The sequence below is a fragment of the Diospyros lotus genome, chromosome 10, assembly GCF_014633365.1.
Source record: "Diospyros lotus cultivar Yz01 chromosome 10, ASM1463336v1, whole genome shotgun sequence".
Taxonomy (NCBI): Eukaryota; Viridiplantae; Streptophyta; class Magnoliopsida; order Ericales; family Ebenaceae; genus Diospyros; species Diospyros lotus.
The window spans coordinates 17,127,643-17,150,531 of NC_068347.1; the positions used below are offsets into that span (position 1 = coordinate 17,127,643).

General features: G+C 36.6%; 1 protein-coding gene across 3 annotated transcripts; it reads left to right on the forward strand.

Moving 5' to 3' along the window:
• Nucleotides 1–9,363: 9,363 nt before the first annotated feature.
• On the forward strand, nucleotides 9,364–21,083 carry LOC127811942 (probable protein phosphatase 2C 39). 3 transcript variants are annotated; one of them, XM_052352152.1, is made up of 6 exons: nucleotides 9,367–9,780; nucleotides 9,919–10,173; nucleotides 13,191–13,439; nucleotides 13,789–14,065; nucleotides 19,822–19,976; nucleotides 20,634–21,083. In XM_052352152.1, the coding sequence occupies exons 2-6, from the start codon at nucleotides 10,153–10,155 to the stop codon at nucleotides 20,769–20,771; spliced, it is 840 nt and encodes a 279-aa protein (XP_052208112.1). In that variant the 5' UTR covers nucleotides 9,367–9,780; nucleotides 9,919–10,152; the 3' UTR covers nucleotides 20,772–21,083. The 3 variants fall into 3 exon arrangements, with proteins under 3 accessions (XP_052208113.1, XP_052208112.1, XP_052208111.1); XM_052352153.1 differs by lacking the exon at nucleotides 9,919–10,173 and having other exon boundaries at nucleotides 9,364–9,780; nucleotides 20,615–20,741; XM_052352151.1 differs by lacking the exon at nucleotides 9,919–10,173 and having other exon boundaries at nucleotides 9,373–9,780.
• The last annotated feature ends 1,806 nt before the right edge of the window (nucleotides 21,084–22,889 follow it).

Genomic DNA, 22,889 nt, shown 5'->3' on the forward strand with positions numbered 1-22,889 from the left:
AACATTAAACCCCCTTCCATATTTCCTTTTATTTTCATTGATTTATTGTGATATTAAATTTGATTGACTAATCTATGTGAATCGACTTTTACTTGCCATTAATATTAATTGTAAGTAAAGTAATTTTATTATTTTGTGCATTTGGCACACATCAACCACACAAAACCCTTCAGGAGACAACCCATTGGAAGACTCTCATTGGAAGATACTGTTGGTCCTAATAATGACAAATATATCCCAAGAGGGGGTGAATTGGGATTCGTACAAATTTTTGATAATTAAAACAATGATTGATGGCAGATTACTAGTTTCGAAATATAGGATATATGTTTCGAAATAAACCTTTCTGTTAAGTAGGTTTCGAAACCTACTATATATGTTTCAAAATATACTTCATTGTTTTGTTAGTTTCGAAATATAGATTGTATATTTTGAAATATACTTTTTTGTTTTGCTTGATTTGAAATTTTTTAGTTTGTATTTCCAAAAATAATCTTTGGGAAATATGATTTACATAAGTAAAAGTATACCAAAAATGTTTAAGAGCAAAGATATGCTTATATGAATATGTATAAGTTTATGCTCAAGAAAACTATTTTAGACTTTGATAACAAAACTTATGAAAATATGTGCAATAGGCAATAATGATGGCAAAAGCAAAAGAACAATTGCACACAAGATATATAGTGGTTCGGCACCCCGCCTACTTTCAAGCTTACCCACTTGAAGGATTTTTCAATCTCAATCACTTTTACTAGTGATCAACCACAACAAAGATTTTACCACAGTTCACTCTAAAACCTTACAAAGTGAGTTTTTACGGGCTCAACTCAAACCTTTGACACAATGAGTTTTAGTCTCAACTCAAACATTTACACCACAATGAATTTTAGGCTAAACTCAAACCTTACAACAATAATAAGATAAATGGAATTTTATCTTTACAGCCCAATAAGTTTATAGCAATGAAATGTTTTACCAATGGCTATACAAACCTCTTGATTTTATGATAGGAGAGCTTAGAAGGATGAGACTTCGGATTTCAGTTTGCTTCTCCTTTTTCTCACCACAATGCACATCTAGAAATGAATGAACGAATGGATCTTCTTTGAAAGCTTTGTCAAGAAGGATTTACCTCATTGTGCTTGTGTATGTGTCTCTAGTGTGTGCTCTCTTGTTGTGTCTTATTCTTGTCTTCAAACACCTGCTATTTATATCAAAAGATAGAAATCTAGCCGTTTTATAGTCGTTAGAGACAAGACAAAAAAAGTAGGTTTTGAAACATACATAATAGATTTCGAAATATCACAATTTTACACATAAGTTTCGAAACATACTCCACATATTTCGAAACATACAGCCTTTCCAGCTATACTTGCACTTAGAGACAGCATTGAGTGGGAGACATAATCTATTCCCAGTATCATATAATAATGATCTTCATTTCAAATTTGAATTTGAATTTTGCAGATCATAGAGAATGCACTAAAAAATATTTTGAGAAGCTTTTATATAAATATTAAAATGCAAAACAAAAAGCATCTCAGATCTCTACTGACAGAATGCCAGAGGTTTCGAAACATGATATGTATATATTTCGAAACTTATCTTTCTGGAAATGAGGTTTCGAAATATGACATATAAGTTTCGAAATATAGTCTAAAACCTGAAACAAATGTTAATACATAGATGTTTCGAAATAGCATACACACTTTAGAAAATATGGAAACCTTTTCAAAGGGGTTTCAAAACATGCATAGAAACATAACAAAGTTTCAAAATGATTTGCTTGAAAGCACAATCCACATCACATTTTCTTTTATTTATATTTTACCTTCCATTTACTTTAATACATAAATGTAAACAACAAAGTACCCCTTATTTGGATTCAATAAAAATATCTAAAAAATCAAAATCCATAACTATAAGAAAGTAGAATTTGGGTTTTAGTACAAACTTAGGATTTTGCGATTTTATCACCTCCAAAATATATACTTTCTATTTAATGAAAAATTCATTAAAAATCATTTTAGCACTAATGAATGTTAGATATCAAAATACTAGGATATAGTTTTTCAAAATGAACACATTTTCAAAAACATGTTCTAGTTGATCTTTTGCCTTGGAATATTTAGACTAACGATTTCAATGCTAATTTTGAAAATCACTTTAGAAGATTATTTTAAATCATAATACTTGGTTTTGCAAATCTCCATATGAAACTATTTTGGTTTTCATTTGAACAAAATAATACTTGATATTGAAATTGATATATGTTGAAAACCATAGTCTTGACTCATGACTTAGGGATTAAGCCAATATATGTTTTTCATCATCAAAACTAATATACAAAAAGGTGTAACAACAGATACATACAACATACAAGATACATACATTCATACTCATTCTTCAAGACACCATTGTTTGACTTATGCATCGAAGAGCCTACGTGGGGAAGATCCTCGTGTGCCTTCTAACTGTCTCTATGTTGCAGACCCTTCTGGAAACCCTGCGAAAAACTAGCCATCCGAAGACTCCCAGAAGCCACTCGAAGACTTCTAACATTCTCTTGGGTCTCCCAAACAGCGGATTGAGCCCTGCACCCATTGTCCCTCATGTGGTGCCCCAAACTAGGGGTGTGCAAACGACAAGTTCGGTTACCAAACCAAATGAAATCAACTAACTGAAATAGAAAATCGAACTAACACACAAAATTGAAAAAAAAAAATCGATCTAAACTTAGACTAGAGAAATTGAAAGAGAAAGGAAAACAATCGCTCAATTTGGAAGGGAGGAAGGAGCATACTTCCTCTTATCATTGCTATTTAACAAGCCTAGGTCTCCCGCCGGTGTTGTAGAGAAATCTAGTCGTCGCTGTTGTAGTTTGGCTATCGTGATCAAATCTAGGAAGGAAAGAGATCACCCAGCCTCGCTATTGTGTTAATCGTAGAGAATAGTCAACACTACGATGCCGTCGATGGAGTTCGTTGTTACATGAATAGGTCGTCGTTGCCACATTGAAAAAAGGATGCAAGTATCCATTAAAGAGCAAGTCATTGCTGAAAATTATTGTAATGGTTCGGTTCGGTTAGTTTGGTTAGTTTGACAAAGAAAACCAAACCGAAAATCAAAAACCAAACTTCCTACGAAAAATCGAACCGAACCGTTGTAATGAAAACGAACAAAGAGTTTGATTAAATCGAACATCTTCTCACCCCTACCCCAGACCTTGTGACTCAGCCTGAGTTATTTTTTAATACAAATAAATTTAATTATTGTAATTAGACAGCAACACCAATAAAAGAGATAGGTGTGTTTAAATTTCAGTTTGAATTAACTAGTACAATCCTGCACCAATTAGACTTTAGTCTAGTCCTTGATCCAAATATTAATTGCAACTAGTTTTGGTTTGGTTTGAGATCGATCCAAGATTGAAAATTGATTATAATAAATATAATATTATTATTTTTAGTAATATACATATAATATATAATATATTAAATTTTAGAAATTTAAATATATATTATATACATATTTAAAATTTTAAATGTGCAAATAATATATTCATTTTTTTTAAGATTTTGTATTGAAAAACATAAAAAGAAATATTCAAGATTAAATCAGATCGAACTAATCTGGTCTTCATTTTAAGAATTTTAAGAATCTTAACCCTAATCCGACCTAATTTAGGATCAATCTAATTTAGTTAGGATCGAATGAACATCCTTAAATGAATCATTTAATAAAGATAATTTTCAACAGTAAAGTCAGCTTACATAATATGAATAAATTCACTCAATGCAAATTTTTAGTATTTCAGGGTAGTCATTTAGGGGTAATGATATTCGGCCCCCCACAACGCCACCCATTATGCAATTATAAATTTACCCCTTATTACAATTACAAATATATCCTGAATACATATACCCTCAACTCATCTTTTTTCTCTCACACTGTGACACCCCACTCCTACTTACGGTGCCACATATGAACAATTATCCGAACTGTTCACATGCCCGGCCATTTGTGAAAGGTGCACTATGATTCAACACGAAAGGCCCTAGGTGGGAACTAGGCTTCGTCCTTCCCTTCCCTCAATCCCAGGATCAACCATACCATACTTGGCTAATTAATTTTTATTAAGTTTGCCCAATCATTATTTTAATTCTTCTTCTTTCAAAGAATTCCACTAGGCTCCATAAAATTCAAAATTCCAATCAATCCATTGATTTTTTTTACCAATTTCAAGGAAAAACTCATATAATTTAAATTTTCAAAAATTTTGGCATTTTCTCTAAAAATATCCTACTTTTAAAAATTCCTCTAGGGCCCATAATCAACCAAGAAATGCCCCAAAATTCTAAAATTTTAATTTTTTTTAAAAAAATTGGCCGACGGGGCCTACTGGCTTACTCGGGGCCTCATGGTGCAGTGGCTGCGTGGGCTGGCTGTGCGCCGGTGCCCACGCGCCCACTATGGCCCTTTGAGGGCCACCTGGTGGGCCCAGATGCTACCACTGCCATCATTTTTCTTTTTTTTTTTCCCTTGGGCTTTCTAACCCAAATTTTTCAGAATTACTCACTAATAAAATGCATCAAAAATCTACATTTTCACTCCACTTTGACTCTTTGGCCTTCAAGCCTTAAAAACCAATTTTTACACAAATCTTTCATTTGAGCCCTATTATGAATCATAAAGGTCCAACCCAATACACATAGCAACAACACCATATATTTACAACATTCATAAAAATTTATAATACATGCTTTAGGCTTCCACAAGCCATGAACTAACAAAATAAATATACATCACAAAGCTTTCAACTTTCCCAACCTATTTCCATAAGAACAACCTATAAAGGGAGGATAAAACCTCATGAGTTATTAAGCTCAGTAAGGGTGCAATGACAATAAGCATGAATATGAATATAAAATGTGATGCCAATGCATGCAATGTAACAAAGTTAGGGCTTCCACATCCTCACAATCACCTTGGTTTGAGATTTTAACCTACCCTACCCCATGCAACCTCATGGCCATAGGTCCTTTGAACACAAACAACATACCAATGCACACATAAGAATTCATGAACCATACTTACAACCTTGCTAGCCACCATCCCATGGGGCTATCCCTTACCTATTTCCATTCTTTGAATCTTGAAGAACTTCTTAGCTTCATTTACATCTTTTCTCCTTAAGAGATCTGAATAATCAAGATCCTATATTCAACAAAAAGATTAAAAGAATGAAAAACTAGACTTAAAATGGCTAATATGCACACTTTCTTACCTTTCTCTCTTTCATTTTCCTTTCACTCTTTCCTTTCTTCTTCAAGGCTCTTCAAATGGCAAAAATTTGAGAAAAATGATCTCCTTCCCTTCTTATACTTCTCTTTTCTTGATATCTCAAATTCAAGTCTTCATCTTAGCCCTTGATTTCCTTTACTTTTAGAGAGGAAATCCCAACCACACAAGAAAGCACAATCCATGTGCTTTTTCCTTCTTTAATCTCATCCATTAGATTACATTTACTTTCTAAAAGAAGATCTCAACCATTGAAACAAGCACAATCTAAGTGCTTTGCTAGGATTTAATCCTAGCTTTCCATCTTTTTAACCCATGATCTCCATCATCCAAAATCAATTTTAAAAAAGACTTCTTATATGAGTTGGCAATCCATGCCAACTTGAAGGAATTTATCTCATCTTTTAGATCACTTCCCATTTTCAAGAATAATCCTCCACCCTTGGATCATCTTGAATATCCATTTCCATTTCTCATTTAATTTAATGGAATCATTTTCCATCATTAATGCTTGACCATTTACTATTTTTTTTTTTAGATTTTCTTTTAATCCAACACAATCATGCCTCTCATTAAATGCAAGAATGACCATTTATCATTTCTTTTGCATTAATTTAATTCTCTCTTTTATCTTGGATGACATATTACCATGTGTCACTCTAAGACACCATACTTGGCTTCTAAGATTTAATCTAAGCCATCCATGTGGCATCACCACATTAATTCACCAATTTAGGAAAAAAATCAATTTTTTTCTCACATAATTGAATATTCAGTATTTTTCCTATTTTTCATAATTTAATTCCTTTATAGAATTTCACTCCAAATTACTAAAATGCCATTTGTGAATTATAAATCCCATTTATCTCCACATAAATACAAAAATGAGAAATTAACTCACTTCCATATTTAATTCCACTTAGGAATTATTTCCAATTTACCAAATTATTCTTTATTGGACTTCACTATCCAAATTACCAAAATACCCCTCTCATAGGACACCATTATTTTCAAAGATCCATCACATTTTCAAGGACATTTTTAGAAGTTTCTCACTTCCTTTCTCATTCTCTTAACACCAATAATACTGGTGTTACACACACTCTATCCCGTGCTTCCTTTCTATTCATCCTTCTTCCCACCTCATTCCCCCCCACTCTCTCTTATTACCGTTTCCAGAAGTGGGAATCAGGCGATGAATAAGAATTTAGAAGCTAATGGAAGCCAAGGATCAGTGGCTTTGAATGTCGGAGATGTCAAAGACATGGATCCTAATGTAGATTCTGGCTGCTTCGTTTCATTGTCCTCGTTTTGGCCCCGATCTATAAGGAGGTAAGTCTTTATGATTTTAAGCAAAGTTTCATAATATACGTATATACTTATGATTTCGGTTTGGCCGAAATTTTAAGCTTAAATTTATGGAGATTTCACCGTTGGATCTTGTGATTTTTGGGTATGTTAGTCGATGGGCCCTTGGGTGTCGGGTGGTTGCCTTTGATCCCCGGAAACTACCTGCCACGGTGGTTGATGGAGACTGACAATGCGTATATACGCGCTATGGGTTAGGTCGAAACTTTAAGTTTAGATCTATGGAGATTCGGCTGTTAGATCTTGCTAGTTTTTTGGTATGTTGATCAATAGGCCCTTGGGTATCAGGTGGTTACCTCTGATCGCCGGAAACCACCGGCCACGGTGGCCGATGGTGCTTGGCAGTGCACTTTTAAGTTTGGCCGAAAATAAAAAATTGGATCTACTAAAATTTAATTGTCAAATTTATCCCATTTTATTGTATGTTAATTCTCTTGACTTCGTGTTTCTAATGGTAGGTTTTGATCTTCAAAATCTTCAGATAGTGGTCAACGACGGCGTTGGTGGCGGCGGTTGTGACTTCTGTACATACGTACACACATATATTATTTTGTAATTATTTTTATTTATATTGTGAATGTTGATATTTAATTATAAATTGTATTGAAGTTGAATATTAAATTTGTATTGAATTTGTGGGTTTGTATTTGTTTTGTGAAATTTTGAAGTGAAATTATTAAGTTTATTTAAGAATTGAATGGTAAATAGGTATTGTTAATTTTATTTGAATTTAGATATTTATTAATGTGTATATATATATTTAAATTTATATAAAATAAAATTAAAAAATTTTAATTAAATTTAAATTATGTTAATTTTTTTTATAATAAATTGAAGATTTTAAAATAAAAAATTTTAATTTTAATTTGATAACTATATTTAGATACATATATAATATAATAAAAAAATAAATTATGTTTTATAATTTAAAATAAATTATATTTTTAATATTTATTTTAACCATTTAAATTAAACTTATTCAATATAAAAATTTAAATATAATTATAGAATTTTAAGTAAAAATGTTTGTTGTATCTATTGTTTATTTTTTTTCATATATAAATAAATACAGAAAATATTCAAAAATTTTGTTAGCAATTTGACATACAAAAAATATTTAGAAATTAAAAGAATTTAAGGATTACTACGATGTGACGAGATCACCCCAAGAAATTTTAAAATCCAAATCAAAGTATTTGAGCTTCTAAATCATAATACACTTTTAATTTGAACGTTAAAAAGAGTATTTGAATGAACTTCACAGTTGTCTAGTAGATGGCAACTGCAATAAATATTTAACTAATTTTTTTGTAATAAATATTTAACTAAAATTCTAATTATATTTAAAATGTCTTAACTGAATAATATTTATAATTTCTAAATATTTTCTGAATAATATTTTTACTTTTCAAATATTTTCTGTATGTCAAATTACTAAGACCATTTTTGAATATTTTCTGTATTCATTTATATATGAAAGAAACAAATAATAGATACAACAAACATTTTTACTTAAAATTATATAATTATATTTAAATTTTTATATTGAGCAAGTTTGATTTAAATAGTTGAAATAAATATTAAAAAATATAATTTATTTTAATTAACAAATTAAAATTAAAATTTTTCATTTTAAAATCTTCAATTTATTATCAAAACAATTAACATAATTTAAATTTAATTAATATAAATTTAAAATATATATACACATTAATAAATATCTAAATTTAAATAAAATTAACAATCGCCAGTCGAAAATTACCACGATCAGACCCTATCATTAGAAACACTAAGTCAAGAAAGTTCACATACAAAAAAATGGATCAAATTTAACGGTTGGATTTTAGTAGATCTGAGTTTTAATTTTCGGTCAATCCAAAAAATGCATTGCTGGTCGCCACCGGCCACTGTGGTCGGTGGTTTCCGACGATCAGAGGCAACCACACAACACCCAAGAATCTATTGATCAATATATCAAAAAACCAGCAAGATCTAACAGCCAAAACTTCGTAGATCTAAACTTAAAGTTTCAGCCAAATCCAAAAAATTGCGTATGTGTATATATGATGGATGTGCTGAAAATCATTGTGGGAGAGACTTGCCTCCTTGTAGATCAAAGCAATGGAGACGACGAGCGATGACAGTGGTAGATTTATCTCTCAATGGCAAGGTTGGTTGGGTGTGGGCAACGACAGTGCAAGCAGCAGTGGCGGCGACGATGCGTTCCTCCTTCAAGTTCAAGGGTGAGTGAGATAGATAGATAGATACAGAGAGAGAGAGCACCGTCTGCTGCCCCATCGCCCCTCCTCGCCTTGCCACCACTGTGAGCACCGTCGTCAAGCCCCCCACTGTTGCGAGCACCATCTGGAACGACCCAAGGGTTGCCGGAAAGGAGAGATAGCAATAGCCAAAACGAGAGGGGGGGGAAAGGTGGCCTGAGAGAGAAAGAGAAGAGTGAGAGAGTGAGAAAAAGGAGGCAAAATCTGAAATGACGGGTCTTGAGCCACTCAAAATATTGCGACATATCACGATATTTTGGAGTCGATAAATTGCAATATATCGTGAGTGATTTTGAGGGTGGCCGAATAGCCTAATTCATAAGAATTGATTTTATAAATTGATGTAATTATGCTACTCAATACACCGACTGTAGAGTAGAAATTGAAATTGATCTAATTCAGACGACTCGGACTCCATCCCAAATTCCGACAGTCTGAACATAATGATCAATTCATCACTTTCAGCCTAATTAAGATCTTGCTCAATGCTCACACACGCACTCGGAGTTGCGGTGGTTGATTGTTTTGTTCTTGAGTTGAGGCCACCGAATGCGACATGAGTACTAGTTCCAAACACGGCCTTAGCCCTTAGCAGAAGAATAGCGTGGAAAGCGCGTCGCGTGACTCGAGGGGCCGGGCGGAGAACGCGGATGCGGATTGCAACTCAAGAAGAAGAAGAACCCTCCTTCTTCCATTCTACACTTGGCGTCCTCTTTCTTCCCCTGCAACTTTCTCTGCTTCATCCTTTCCTTTCCTCATTCTATATTCGTTCAGTTGCCGCGCTCCATTCCCCGCCATGGCCGGCAAAGAAATCCTCCACAAGATGAAGGTACATCCCCATCCATCCTCAACCTATGCTAATTAGTTATCTTCTTTCGACTCAGAAAAATTTAGAGGAGGACCTGCTGAACATATCGCAGTTAATTTGCAATTCTCACGGATTTTGATTCACGAATCGTCGATTTAGGGTTTCGTACGAGGCGAAAGCCGATCAGTAGGATGTGGAGGGACTGATTTGATCCATGTGGGGAAAGTGAAATAGAGAAAGGAAATGAATTCTGACATGGAGAACTAGCAAATTACCTACAATTTACTATCAATTCTGCAAAAAGAAGAAAATCTGCATGGTGTTTTGACTTTGGACCTGTGCTACGAACTTTTTATAACAAATTGTATCTTAAACAATTCATATACACGCCAAATGTGGGCAGCCGGCATACAGGTGGAAGTGCAACAAAGATTCAATTGCCTTGTTTCTTTTGGTTCTTTCTATTGTTTCTTTCGAGAACAATTAGTTATGCTTTTAAATGAAGTAGTTACAAAAAGAAAAAAAAAAAAACTAAGAAAATCAACTTGTGCATTATAAAATGTAGCTCTGGAATATTAATAGAAGATCAGCATCAGTTTTTATATTTTTATCCCTAAATAAATAAAGTATGAATTATTTATTATAAATAGCTAAAGTAATTAAATATTTACATCACTGGTGTTACATCAAAAATGTATTAATATACTATGCCTTGAACACTATAGTTTCAAGTAATTTTTAATTTCTTGTGGGATAAATATTAAATTTTTATGTGCTACTGTAGCTTTTTGCATTTTTTTTTTTTTTTGGGTTTTTGGTTCTTTTAGTACCCAATTAGAGCACAATTACCAATTTAGCCAACTGGATTACTTCAAATGAGTGTGTCAGGACCCTAGATTTTGAATCTAAGATTTCTAGTTGACATTCATTAAAGAAGAAAGAAAGAGAGGGAGAAATGAGAAGATTTAGGGAGAAAACAGGGAGAAGAACAGATGGAAACAGAGAATAGAGAGAAATGAGAGAATTTAGGGAGTAATAGGGAAACAGAGAATAGATAGAGAGAAAAATGAGAACTTCAATATAATCCCTTGATTCCTTGGCATACTATGATATAGCTTTATATAGGGCTATCCCAGCAGTCCAACAGTTACCATTACTACACAACTATAAAATAATACCCCACTACTACATAACTATAAAAATAACACCCCCTATACACGACTGCTCTACTTATCTCCTAATTCTTTTCCTAATTCTCTGTTTCTTGACATTTCCCTTCCCTTCAAAATTTTGTTGTCCTCAAAAAAATCAAAGGAACTGAACAACTCGAGGAAATTGAGCTAGGAGATTTGGCAAAAATTCTCAAGTATTATTATCTGGGTGCATCTTCAAGGAAATTTTTATCAGTCACTTCAATTTCTTCATAAAATTCTTGTGATAAAGGGACCGACACTCATTAGTATCCATTATTGCCAAGTTGAATCATTCTAGGCAGAGCTTTCGACCATCATCTAGGGTCACATATCTTGTTTCCGTTGGCTTCATTCTCTCACAGCTACAACATCGAGGAGGCCCATCATGCTTATGAAAAGGACAATACTTATGGACCCAGAAAGGATGCGCTCTATATTCAATTAACCCAGCTACATTTGTTGGTATAAAATGCTTGTAGACGTCACATTTTGGGTAATAGTGCTCCTTGTAGCAAGACTATGATAAGGATAATTCCTAGACATAGAAAACTCATAATCACAAATTGATTGATTGTAGGCATGAGATCTGAAACATTCTAGATGCCAAACTACACCCATGCAATTCAAGAATCTTCCATAATCAATCTCAGTGTTACACCTAGCACATATCCTGAAACTTGTTGAATAGGGAAAAGGTATAGGTTGATAAATATTAGCATTTCTGTCTTGGGATGGAAATTCAACATTCGAGCTGTCTTGTATAGCTTTGGCAGGTTGTTCATCTTATTTCAATTGGAACTCATTATCTTCCAGAATTGGAAAAGGATTCTCCTTCGGTGAAAAGTCTCCCGGTAAGCTGATTTGTGGAATTTTGGAAAACATCTATAAGAACCCATTGAGTCTTCTAGCCAATCCATTTATCAAAGCATCTAACCTATTCTCCATTGATTGAATTGCTTTGTGATGCTTACTCAATCTTTCTTCCAAGGCCTCCATTTGGTTTTGTAGATTAGTCACCATAGACTTAACTTGGTTAACCTACGCCTCCAATTGTTTTATTCTAGTTTTGTCTTCCATCTCTAATAGATCCAAACAGTCAAATTGGTTTTGAATCTAGGATTTCTAGTTGATAGTTCATGAAAGAAGAAAGAAAAAGAGGGAGAAATGAGAAGATTTAGGGAGAAACCAGGGAGAAGAACAGACGAGAACATAGAATAAAGAGAAATGAGAGAATTTAGGAAGAAAATAGAGAGAAGAATAGAGGGAAACAGAGCGTAGATAGAGAGAAAAATGAGATAACTTCAATAAAATTCCTTGTTTCCTCGGCATACTATGTATAGCTTTATATAGGGCTATCCTAGCAGTTCAACAGTTATTTACGGCAGTTACCATTACTACACATCTTTAAAATGACGCCGTACTACTACATAACTGTAAAAATAATACCCCACCACACATAATTGTAAAAATAACACCCCACTACATATAACTGCTCTGCTTATCTCCTAATTCCTCTCCTAATTCTCTGATTCCCGACAGAGTGCTTGTTGAATTGTGTTTATGCAGAATAATTAACCATGTGATGGCCTTGAATTTCATTGTTTTATGATAAATGAAGATGAAAGTTGTTTTATATTTTCAAAAAAATATCATTGGCACGACATTCTAGTAGAAAATTTTATATGAAAATGTATTATATGACAGCATTTTTTCTCAATTTCTAGTTTCAGTTATATTGCATCTGTTGAGCTCTCATGTGCGTGTCTACCTAACTACCAATAACAACAGTTGTATATTGCTTTTCTTAGGGCCTGGATGTTTTTATCTTAGTTTTTTATACAAGTCTGTTTTTTGAAGTCATTAATCAAGCATCTTAACTGATTGTGGTTGATTCATGTACAAGGTCCCACCTTGAAAACTATTGTACAATTTATGTTTTAGCTTTCTTGGACAATTAAAACTTAGTTTAAAAGAAATACCTATGCTCGTATTTGATCTCTACTTTGTTGGTCTGTCATGCATTCCAATCATTAATGATTAACTGTTGATAGTGTGCTTACCCTGTGATAGGTTTGGTCTGTTTGGGAATGCCATATCCTTTGTTTCTTCAGCCTGACATCATTTCTATTAGAAAAAAGAAGTAACAATAAGAATGTTTTTTCCTTCATGGCCCACATAATGGGATTAAGGCTTGATTTGTTGTTTTTTTCCCTTCATGGGCTGCGATGCCTTTTGCAGGAGAAAGTGGGTTTTGGTTCATCTGCATCTGATACTGGAAAAGGGAAAAGTAAAATGTCGAAGCACATAACACATGGCTATCACTTGGTTAAGGGAAAATCAGGCCATGAAATGGAAGATTTTGTTGTTGCAGAATTCAAGAAAGTTGATGACAATGAACTTGGTCTGTTTGCAATATTTGATGGTCATTTGAGCCATGTCATTCCTAATTATCTACGGTCTCATTTGTTTGACAATATTTTAAAAGAGGTACTGCATGTTTGCTGCACAATGGTGTACTTTCCTGGACATTTTTCTATAGTTCTTCAACATGCATAACTATAAAAGAAGAAATTTACTGATTTGAAATAACATTGTATGGTTGTTTGGGTTCAGTTAATACTTCATTATGGACATATTACAATCAATTCTTCAATATAACATCCATTGTTCCTTTAATACCCTACACTTGTAAAAAGTAAGTTAATAAGTAAAAAATGAAAAAAGAAAAAAATCTTGTTTCCTCATTATAAAGGGTAATTACTATTTGTAGTTCTCATGGCAGAAGAAATCAATCTCACTGTATTTCTTTTTCCTTTGATTTTCTGGATGTGAGTAGCCTGATTTCTGGACTGAAATGGAGAAAGCGATCAGGAGAGCTTATCGTATTACTGATACTACTATTTTGGAGAAAGCAGTGGATTTGGGTAAAGGGGGTTCAACTGCAGTTACAGCAATATTAATTAATGGTCAGAAGCTTGTAGTAGCTAATGTCGGGGATTCTCGAGCTGTTATCTGCAAAAATGGTGTGGCCAAACAATTATCGGTTGATCATGAGCCTAGTAAGGAAAGAAAGAACATTGAGAATAGAGGTGGCTTTGTATCAAATTTTCCAGGTAACTAGATTTTTGTAAGACAAATTAAAAGTTGAGACAGACATGACTTGTATTGTGAGCATTTGCACACTCCCATAATATTTGTCATGAGGTTTCTCATAATGTTGTTTCTAGTGGGATATAGTTTTGTTTTCAGCTTTTTTTTTTTTTTTTTTCTTTTTGTTTATCTCACAAAGAAGTTGACTAAATTGATTTTGAACTGTAAAAATGTAACTTGTTCTTGGCAGTTAATAAAGGGATAAGTCTATCTGTTTGTGGAAAATGATCCTGTCAAGCCTCGAGTATGAGGCTTGGGCAATTCTGGAAGAATCGGGAATTCGAGAAAGAGAGGAGAGGGAGAATTTGAATTAAGAAGAGGGAGAGAAACAGAGAGAGAAATTAGAGAGGAAAAGATCCGAATGTATTCATTCATAGGTCCCATCCTCACATACAATGCCCATTTATAGGCTCGCCCAACTAGTTGTTATCACAACTGATTCCTGCAAGTGGCCTAGGCGGAACCGCCCGCACATGCAATCTGTTATAACCATTCTGTTATTACTACTTATAGCTATGCATCTCTAGTTATTACACATAAGCCACTAGGCTTGTGATAGTCCCGGCCCCTTAAAAGCTTCCTTGTCCCCAAGGAAGGTGAGTAGCTGAGCAGTGCGTGGAAATTGACTCAGCAGCTGGGGCAGGTATTCCCAAGTGGTATACTCCGGGTGACGGTTGGACCACTGAACTAAAACTTGGATGAGAGGTACGGGGCCCTGATGGACTACTCGCCGGTCGATGATGGCTAATGGTTCCCCGTCGCTGTCGGCCTCTTCGGTTGCAGGAGGTGGTTCAGAGCTCACAGTAGCGTTAGGCTCGATGAGCTTCTTCAATAGGGAGACATGAAATACTGGGTGACATTCCACGTGGGGAGGTAATTGCAATCTGTTGGTGACTTGACCGACCCGCTCCAAGATGAGAAATGGTCCAAAGTACTTAGGACTGAGCTTGGTGGGGGTGACCTTAGAAAAAGAGGATTCTAGGAACCGTCAAACCTTTAAGAAGACCCGATCGCCTACTTCGAAGTTTCGGTCACTTCGTTTGCGGTCTGCGACTTGTTTCATCCTGTTGTTAGCGGTGGCCAACTCTTGCTTGAGGAGTGAGATCATCTCCTGCCGGTCTTACAAATACTCAGCTGCATTAGTTCGCACCCTATTGGTACCCATCATGATAGGCATTATAGGTGTCTGATATCGAATAGAGCTTCAAAGGGAGTTTTCTTGATAGTGCTGTGGTGAGTTGTATTATACCACCACTGAGCTAAAGAAAGCCACTTACCCCAACTCTTAGGCCGAGCAAAACACATACATCGCAAGTAGGATTCCAAGCACTGGTTGACCCTTTCGGTCTGCCCATCAGACTTCGGATGGTATGCTGATGACATGTGTAGACGCACCCCTAAGTTCTTGAACAGCTCCTGCCAGAAGTGGCTGGTAAATATTTTGTCTCGATCTGAGACGATGGATTTAGGTAGGCCATGCAGTTTGGCCACTGTATCAATGAACACTCGAACAATCTCCTAGGCTGTGAATGGGTGAGTGAGGCCAATGAAATGAGCAAATTTGGTCAGCCGATCGACCACAACTAGAATCGCGTTTCGGCCCTCTGATTTGGGCAAGCCCTCGATGAAATTCATGGATATCTCCTCCCATGCCCTGTCTGGTATAGCCAGTGGCTGTAACAATCCTGGATAAGCCACTTGTTCAAGATTGCATCGTTGGCATGTCATGCAAGCTGCCACATACTCCATAACTTCTTTCTTGAGGCCAGGCCAAAAGAACATCTGTCGAACCCGGTAATAAGTAGCTCGAACCCCCGAGTGTCCCCTTAGTGGAGAGCTATGTAATGCCTGTAAGATCTTAGCTCGTAGTTCCCTGTCATTGCCCACGACCAATCTGCCTTTAAACCTGATCAACTCGTTGGCCATAGAATATCCCTGCTCATTGGTGTGCCGCACGGCTAATTGGGTTTGGAGGGATTTGGTCCACTCAGACTTCTCATAGCTTCCAGTAATGTCTTTGACCCAATCAGGCACCACGACGGTGATTGCCTCACATGCCCCTGCTTCTGATCTCCGTGACAGAGCATCTGCCATAATGTTTTCCTTTCCCCGCTTATACTGTATCACGTAATTCAGACCCAACAATTTGGATATTCCCTTCCTTCGCAAATGCGTATGCAGCTTTTGTTGGAGGAGGTGTTTTAGGCTATCATGGTCAGTACGTATTATGAAGGGGGCTCCTTCCAAATAATGTCTCCACTTGTCGATAGCTATAATCATGGCTAACAGTTCTTTTTCATACACACTTAGCCCTCGGTGTCGAGCAGCCAGTGCTTGACTGATGTAAGCGAGGGGTTTCCCTTCTTGTGTCAGCACTGCACCTACCCCGATGTTGCATGCATCAGTTTCCACCACAAAAGCCTTAGAGAAATCTGGTAGTGCCAGAATTGGGGCTTGTGTCATCGCCTTTTTTAGGGTGTTGAAAGCTTGCTCAGCCTGGGAATTCCATCCGAAGTTGTCCTTCTTGAGAAATTCAGTTAATGGCTTACTAATCACGCCATATTCTGTATGAACCTTCTATAATATCCTGTTAAGCCAAGAAATCCTCTTAGCTCCCTTATTGTCAAGGGCTTGGGCCACTCCAACATTGCTGTAATTTTACTAGGGTCGGTACTGACTCCTCGGCCAGAAATGATATGCCCTAAATAATCACCTTATTCTTTGCAAAGGAACACTTAGAGAGTTTAACAAACAATTGATTAAATTTCAGGATTTCAAATGTGATTTGCAGGTGGGCTAGATGTTGTTCGAGGTTGGGACTGTAAACTAAAATGTCATCGAAGAAGACTAAAATAAATTTCCGTAAGTATGGGGCGAAGAGGTGGTCATAAGGGCCTGAAAAGTGGCTGGGGCATTGGTGCAAATGGTATCACCCAAAATTCATAGAGGCCTTGGTGTGTGTGGAAGGCTGTTTTATGGATGTCGGTAGGGTTCATTCTAATTTGATGATACCCTGCCCTCAGGTCTAGTTTCGTGAAGATGGCAGCACCATTTAGCTCGTCTAATAGGTCTTCAATCAAGGGAATAGGAAATTTATTTTTTATGGTAAGGTTGTTTAACTGCCTATAGTCTATGCAAAAGCGCCAAGTACCATCTTTCTTTTTGACGAGAAGAACGGGTGAGGCGAAAGGGCTTTGACTTGGTTGGATAATGGCCGTTTGGAGCATATTTTTTACCTGTTTTTCAATCTCAGCCTTCTGATAAGGGGGATAACGGTAGGCTCGTACGTTTACTGGCTCAAAATTGGGTTTCAAAGGTATAGTATGATTAAACAGACGGTTTGGAGGCAGGGTGCATGGTTCCACAAATAGTTCTTGAAATTTTATAAGTAATGGACCTAATTCAGTAGGGAAGGTTACCTTTGCAAAGAGGTCGGAAGTGGAAGGGCTCTCCTGCTCATCTTTTCCTATCGTTTGAATGGAAAATAGCTGGGATATCTGCCCTTCTCCTTTCATTAGCAACTTCTATAATTTTTTTCCCGTGATCATCTTGCATTCCCCTGCCTCGAGGCATCCTTTTAACGTCAGCTTCCAGTCTTTCAAATCCAGTGTGACTTCCAATTTATTGAAGTCGAAAGTCAAAGGACTTACTGTCCTCATCCAATCCACCCCAAGGACAATGTCACAGCCTCCTAGTTCCAGAATTCTTAGATTCGTAGAGAACTCTTCCCCTTGCATCAGCCATTTAAACCCTACACTCTTATGATTGCTGTACATTTTGTTGCCGTTAGCTACCGTTACTGATAAGGGAGAAGTATTTACCAAGGCACACCCTAGTTCCATAGCAGTTGCCTCATTGAGGAAGCTGTGGGTGTTGCCGCTATCAATCAACACCATCATTCTTCTTTTGTTCACTCGCCCTTCAACCTTAATGATTTGCCCTGCATGCTCCCCTTTTAGTGCATGAAATGAAATTTCCCCTCCTTCACCGACAGGATCACCTTGAGGAACTTCCGCCTTTGTTTCTTCAAGGTCTTCTTGCCCCTCTCTAATATTTGCTCCTCTCCACCCTCCATGTTTAGTAGCTGCCTTCTACATTGGTGGCCAGGACTATGAGGATCTCCACATCTAAAACAGAGCCGCAACTATCTTCTCTGTTCCATAGTGGGATTTCTAATTGCCACGGCTTGCTGACTTCCTCTGGGTGGACCTGTACCTCCTGCCACCCCTATCTCCCGTGCATGACCACTAGGAGGTAGACTGATTAAAGGTCCTGTTCGAGAGGAGGTCCTATTCCTTTTGTAGATAGCTTCTAACGTCAATTCTTGTAATCTGGCCTTTTCTGCTGCTTGTCTAACCGTGAGTGGCATCATCATCTTTACCATGGATCTCAACTCATCCTTGAGCCCACTAATAAAGCTGGATACAAAATATTGCTCAGTCAGTGATGGTTGAGCGTTCCACATTAGAGCTCCTAACTCCTCGAATTTCTCTAAATACTCCATTACCGTCCCTTCTTGCCGAAGTTTGTTGAATTCTTCTATCACATCCGCCAAATTCTTTTCTCCAAAATGCCTACACAGTTCTTCGGCAAAATCGATCCATCTCACCCCAATTTCTTGGTACCTATACCATCCTTGAAACCAGGAGTCAGCCGTATCATTAAGATAGGCTGTGGCCAATGTAATTCGCTGAGTTTTCGCCACATTATAATACTGGAAGAAACATTCACACCGACGCACCCACCATCTTGGCCTTGTCCCATCAAATAATGGTATCTCCAGCCTTGGCATTGGCGTGTGAGTACCAGGTTGTAATTGAAATTCCCTTACCTGAGGATCCATGTCCACTCCTTGCACCCCTTCCGACTCCGCTTCTCCTGTAGGTCTCAGGAGTATTCTAGATCCGTTCGAATTTGGACCAGCTCCAGATCGCGGGAGAAATTCCGTTGGCAAACGGAATTGTGGTAGGGATGATAGCATATTAAACATGCTATTGATCCTTTGACCAAATTGATCCATCGTTTCTCTATGCCTTTCCAGCTCGCGGTGCATGTCCTCGCAAGAAGTTGCCAGTTCCTCTCGCATTCCTTCTCGCATTGCAGCCACATCTTCCCTGCTATGGGTGATAGCCTCATGTGTCTACGTAATTCCGAACTCCAGTGCTTCCATTCTTGTTTCCATTTGTTTGAGTCTCGTTCCTTCCGCCATCGTCTACTTCGCACTTTCTTCCAAAACACTGCCGAGGCCGCTAGCTCTGATACCAATTGTCAAGTCTCGAGTACGAGGCTTGGGCAATTCTGGAAGAATCGGGAATTTGAGAAAGAGAGGAGAGGGAGAATTTGAATTAAGAAGAGGGAGAGAAACAGAGAGAGAAATTAGAGAGGGAAAGATCCGAATGTATTCATTCATAGGTCCCATCATCACATACAATGCCCATTTATAGGCTCGCCCAACTAGTTGTTATCACAACTGATTCCTGCAAGTGGCCTAGGCGGAACCGCTCGCACATGCAATCTGTTATAGCCATTCTGTTATTACTACTTATAGCTATGCATCTCTAGTTATTACACATAAGCCACTAGGCTTGTGACAGATCCTTTTGTGTCATTCCTCCAGCAATTTAAAATTGTTTGCTACTTCATCATGTTGATTGTTTTCCTTCTGTCCTTTGCCTAATTTTGTTGTTAAAATTACCCTCTAATGGTCACATCAATTCAGGTGATGTCCCACGTGTTGATGGACAATTGGCTGTAGCAAGAGCATTTGGTGATAAAAGCTTGAAAGAGCACCTCAGTTCAGAGCCAGATGTGTCCATGGAGACTGTAGATGATGATGCAGAGTTTGTTATCTTGGCAAGTGATGGCATATGGAAGGTAGGTTCTTGCTGATCTTTGGTATCTTTGATTCGAAACATTTTTTTTCCCCCTGTTCACCGATGCCAACTATCTTTAATAGGGATGGAGAGATAAGAAGAGGATAAGGATTTAATTTTTGAATTTGCAGAGGTAGCATTTATGTGTGTGATTATGAACTTAAAACATTATTGGCAATTTTTAAAGAAGGTCTGCAGAGTACATCTTGAAAAAAAATAAAAAAAGGTTTCTTCCGGTGCATGCCAGTCTTTGCTAGGTTTGGGGGAGAGTTGTTTTTTTACATGGAGTACATATAAAAATCACGTTACTGATATGTAGATTGGAATATCCACATCTGAAGGTTAGGATCTTCAGCAATCTATTTCAAAATCTTCCTACTGCAAGTGAGAAAAAGAGGAAAGCTGTGAAACAGAATTACTGAATTCTGAAATGTTGAATAGACTTTCCTATACTGAAGTAATCTGCAAGAGGTATTATATGCATGGGACTTGTGGAATGGTTCCTGTTGAGAAACTCTAGTGGAGACAATTTTCTTCTCATACAACTTACATAATTGGCTAATAAAAAACTAAACAGTGCACTTACTGACCCTTCTATTCCCAAAATATTTTCTTTTATGTGGAATATATTCTGGACAGATTTAGTTTATGAAAACAGGTAATGTCGAATCAAGAGGCAGTGGACTGTATCAAGCACATAAAGGATGCTAAATCAGCTGCGAAGCACTTGACTGAAGCGGCAGTTGAAAGGAAGAGCAAAGATGACATTTCCTGTATAATTTTACGGCTCCAGTGATCCTTCCTCTGCTTTCTTGTTTCTTTAATGTTAAGAAGGAAGAATTGTTTGGTTACCTGGGTTCCTGGGCTTTGTTTGATTGCCAGAGTTTTAGAATGGGACCATCTGCGGATGTTGTGTTCTCGTACGTTTAAGAGTTTAATGTTTGTCTGATCAGCATAGTAACTGTATATATTGGTTTGAATATGTGAATTGTGAATATGTGGGGCTTTAGAATCAAGCCTGCTGTTGATGTGCGATTGTATGACCTGACAATGGTGAGGTTTTCAAGTTATTTCTGGTCTGTGCAATAAATCTCTTAGTTGTATCTGAGTTCCCGTGCAGATTTGTCATTGCAAAGTAAGGGGATAAAAGAGCATCCTTCGAGCAGGATACCCAGAACTAATGACTAAGATGTCATTACTTTTTGAGTGTGCGTTAAGCAAACTTATTATAGAAAACCGCATGCAGGTATATAATCCACTCATCTGTGCCACAACCGAAATAATTCATACATACTTGTTAAGTCACATCACACTTTAGACCAACAAAGATTAGCATTTGCATTCTTATTACAGTTGTATAAAGAAAAAAAGTGAAAAGGTATTAAAACAAGTAACTAGGATAGGAAGTTAGTGAGGTTGAATCAATAAGGGCTCGTTTCCTTATAATTTTATTTCAGTTTTTGTTTATAAAATGTTATAAACAAATTTTTTTTTTTTTTTTGTTTGCAAAATTTTAAAAATAGAAAAAGAACTAAAAATGAGGATGTGAGAAACTCCTTGAGGGTTGACATCAAAAAGAAGGAAGAAAACCCCTAAGAATATAACGTAAGTGATAAAATTTTAAAGTTTTCTTGAGAATGACGGAATCAACTTTTGATAGAGGTAGAAATATCCTAGTTAGTGGGGATTGACTGCGTGTTCGTTTAAGAGTGTATAAGCTTGCGACTGCATCTGGATATCGAATTAGAAAGGAAAATCGATTTCTTTTAGAATTAAGTGGTTGAAATCTGAATACCTAAGTCATAAAAAATAAAAAATGCCAACTCCCCAAGGCTTTTTGACGTAAAGATTGGGGTGTATGTTTATGATCCCGAGAAGGGTTTCGGGGAAATTGTTCCTCCATGCATCATCACGTCCAAGACCAAGAGCAAGGAGTGCTTCAAGTAAAAGGTCTCTAAGAAAGAAAGAAGCCTCTAGCCACTTAGACTTTTCCACCATATCTAGAAAATGGTGGCTCTCCAACTTAGCCGCCAAAATGGTACCGAGTGACACAACAGTGAGGGAGTCACCTTCAAAGCAATGATCCTTAGCAACATCAGCCTTGGGACGTTGGCCTCAACCTCAACCTCGTCGAAGCACGCCCCGCTCTAGAAGGGAAATCAAGCCTCAAGCACATCAGAGCCTCCATATTGGGCAAGGGTTTGGAAGGCCCTAAGACTCAAACGACGCCCTCTTTGGCTTCTCTTTAAATCCTCGTGACTTGCTCCTTGATCATGAGATCATCTGCAAACTCATTGTCTAGCTAGCAGCAAAGGAGGATTCTCCACCTGGACCCTACTCCTTGGAGCCCTGACTAAAGGAACCTCAGGCTCCTGGGGCTCATCTCTGTTAGGATCGAAAAGGTTGAGTTATGTTTGATGATGATAAAATCTTAGGCAAAATTTTAATGAATTTAATGTTAAATTAATAATTGAGTAAAACCTTGTGTGCAATCAAGTACCATATTAACCTATTCAAGTAATTTTTTTTGGTAATCGAGTGAATGTGATTAGAAAAGTAAGTTTTAACAACTTTCAAAACATCACTCGAGTATTCAATTCTTGTAATTGAGTAGATCAAGTAAAAAAAATGACGAGTTGAGTGACAAATAATCATACTCGATAATCTAAATGGATTAAACGAATAATGCTGGTAAAGTGTTAAGACTAATCAAGTATCACATAAATATTCTAATGTTATATCAAGTATATATTTATTGTACTTGAGTAATGCACTGAAGAATACTAATAAAGTGATCAGAGTTATATTTGACTAACTGAGATATTAGTAATCGAGTAAGAAATAAAGTTGAAATAGCTAGGCTATGTGCTTATATACTTAATTGACTAGAAGAAACCAATAATTGAGTATATCA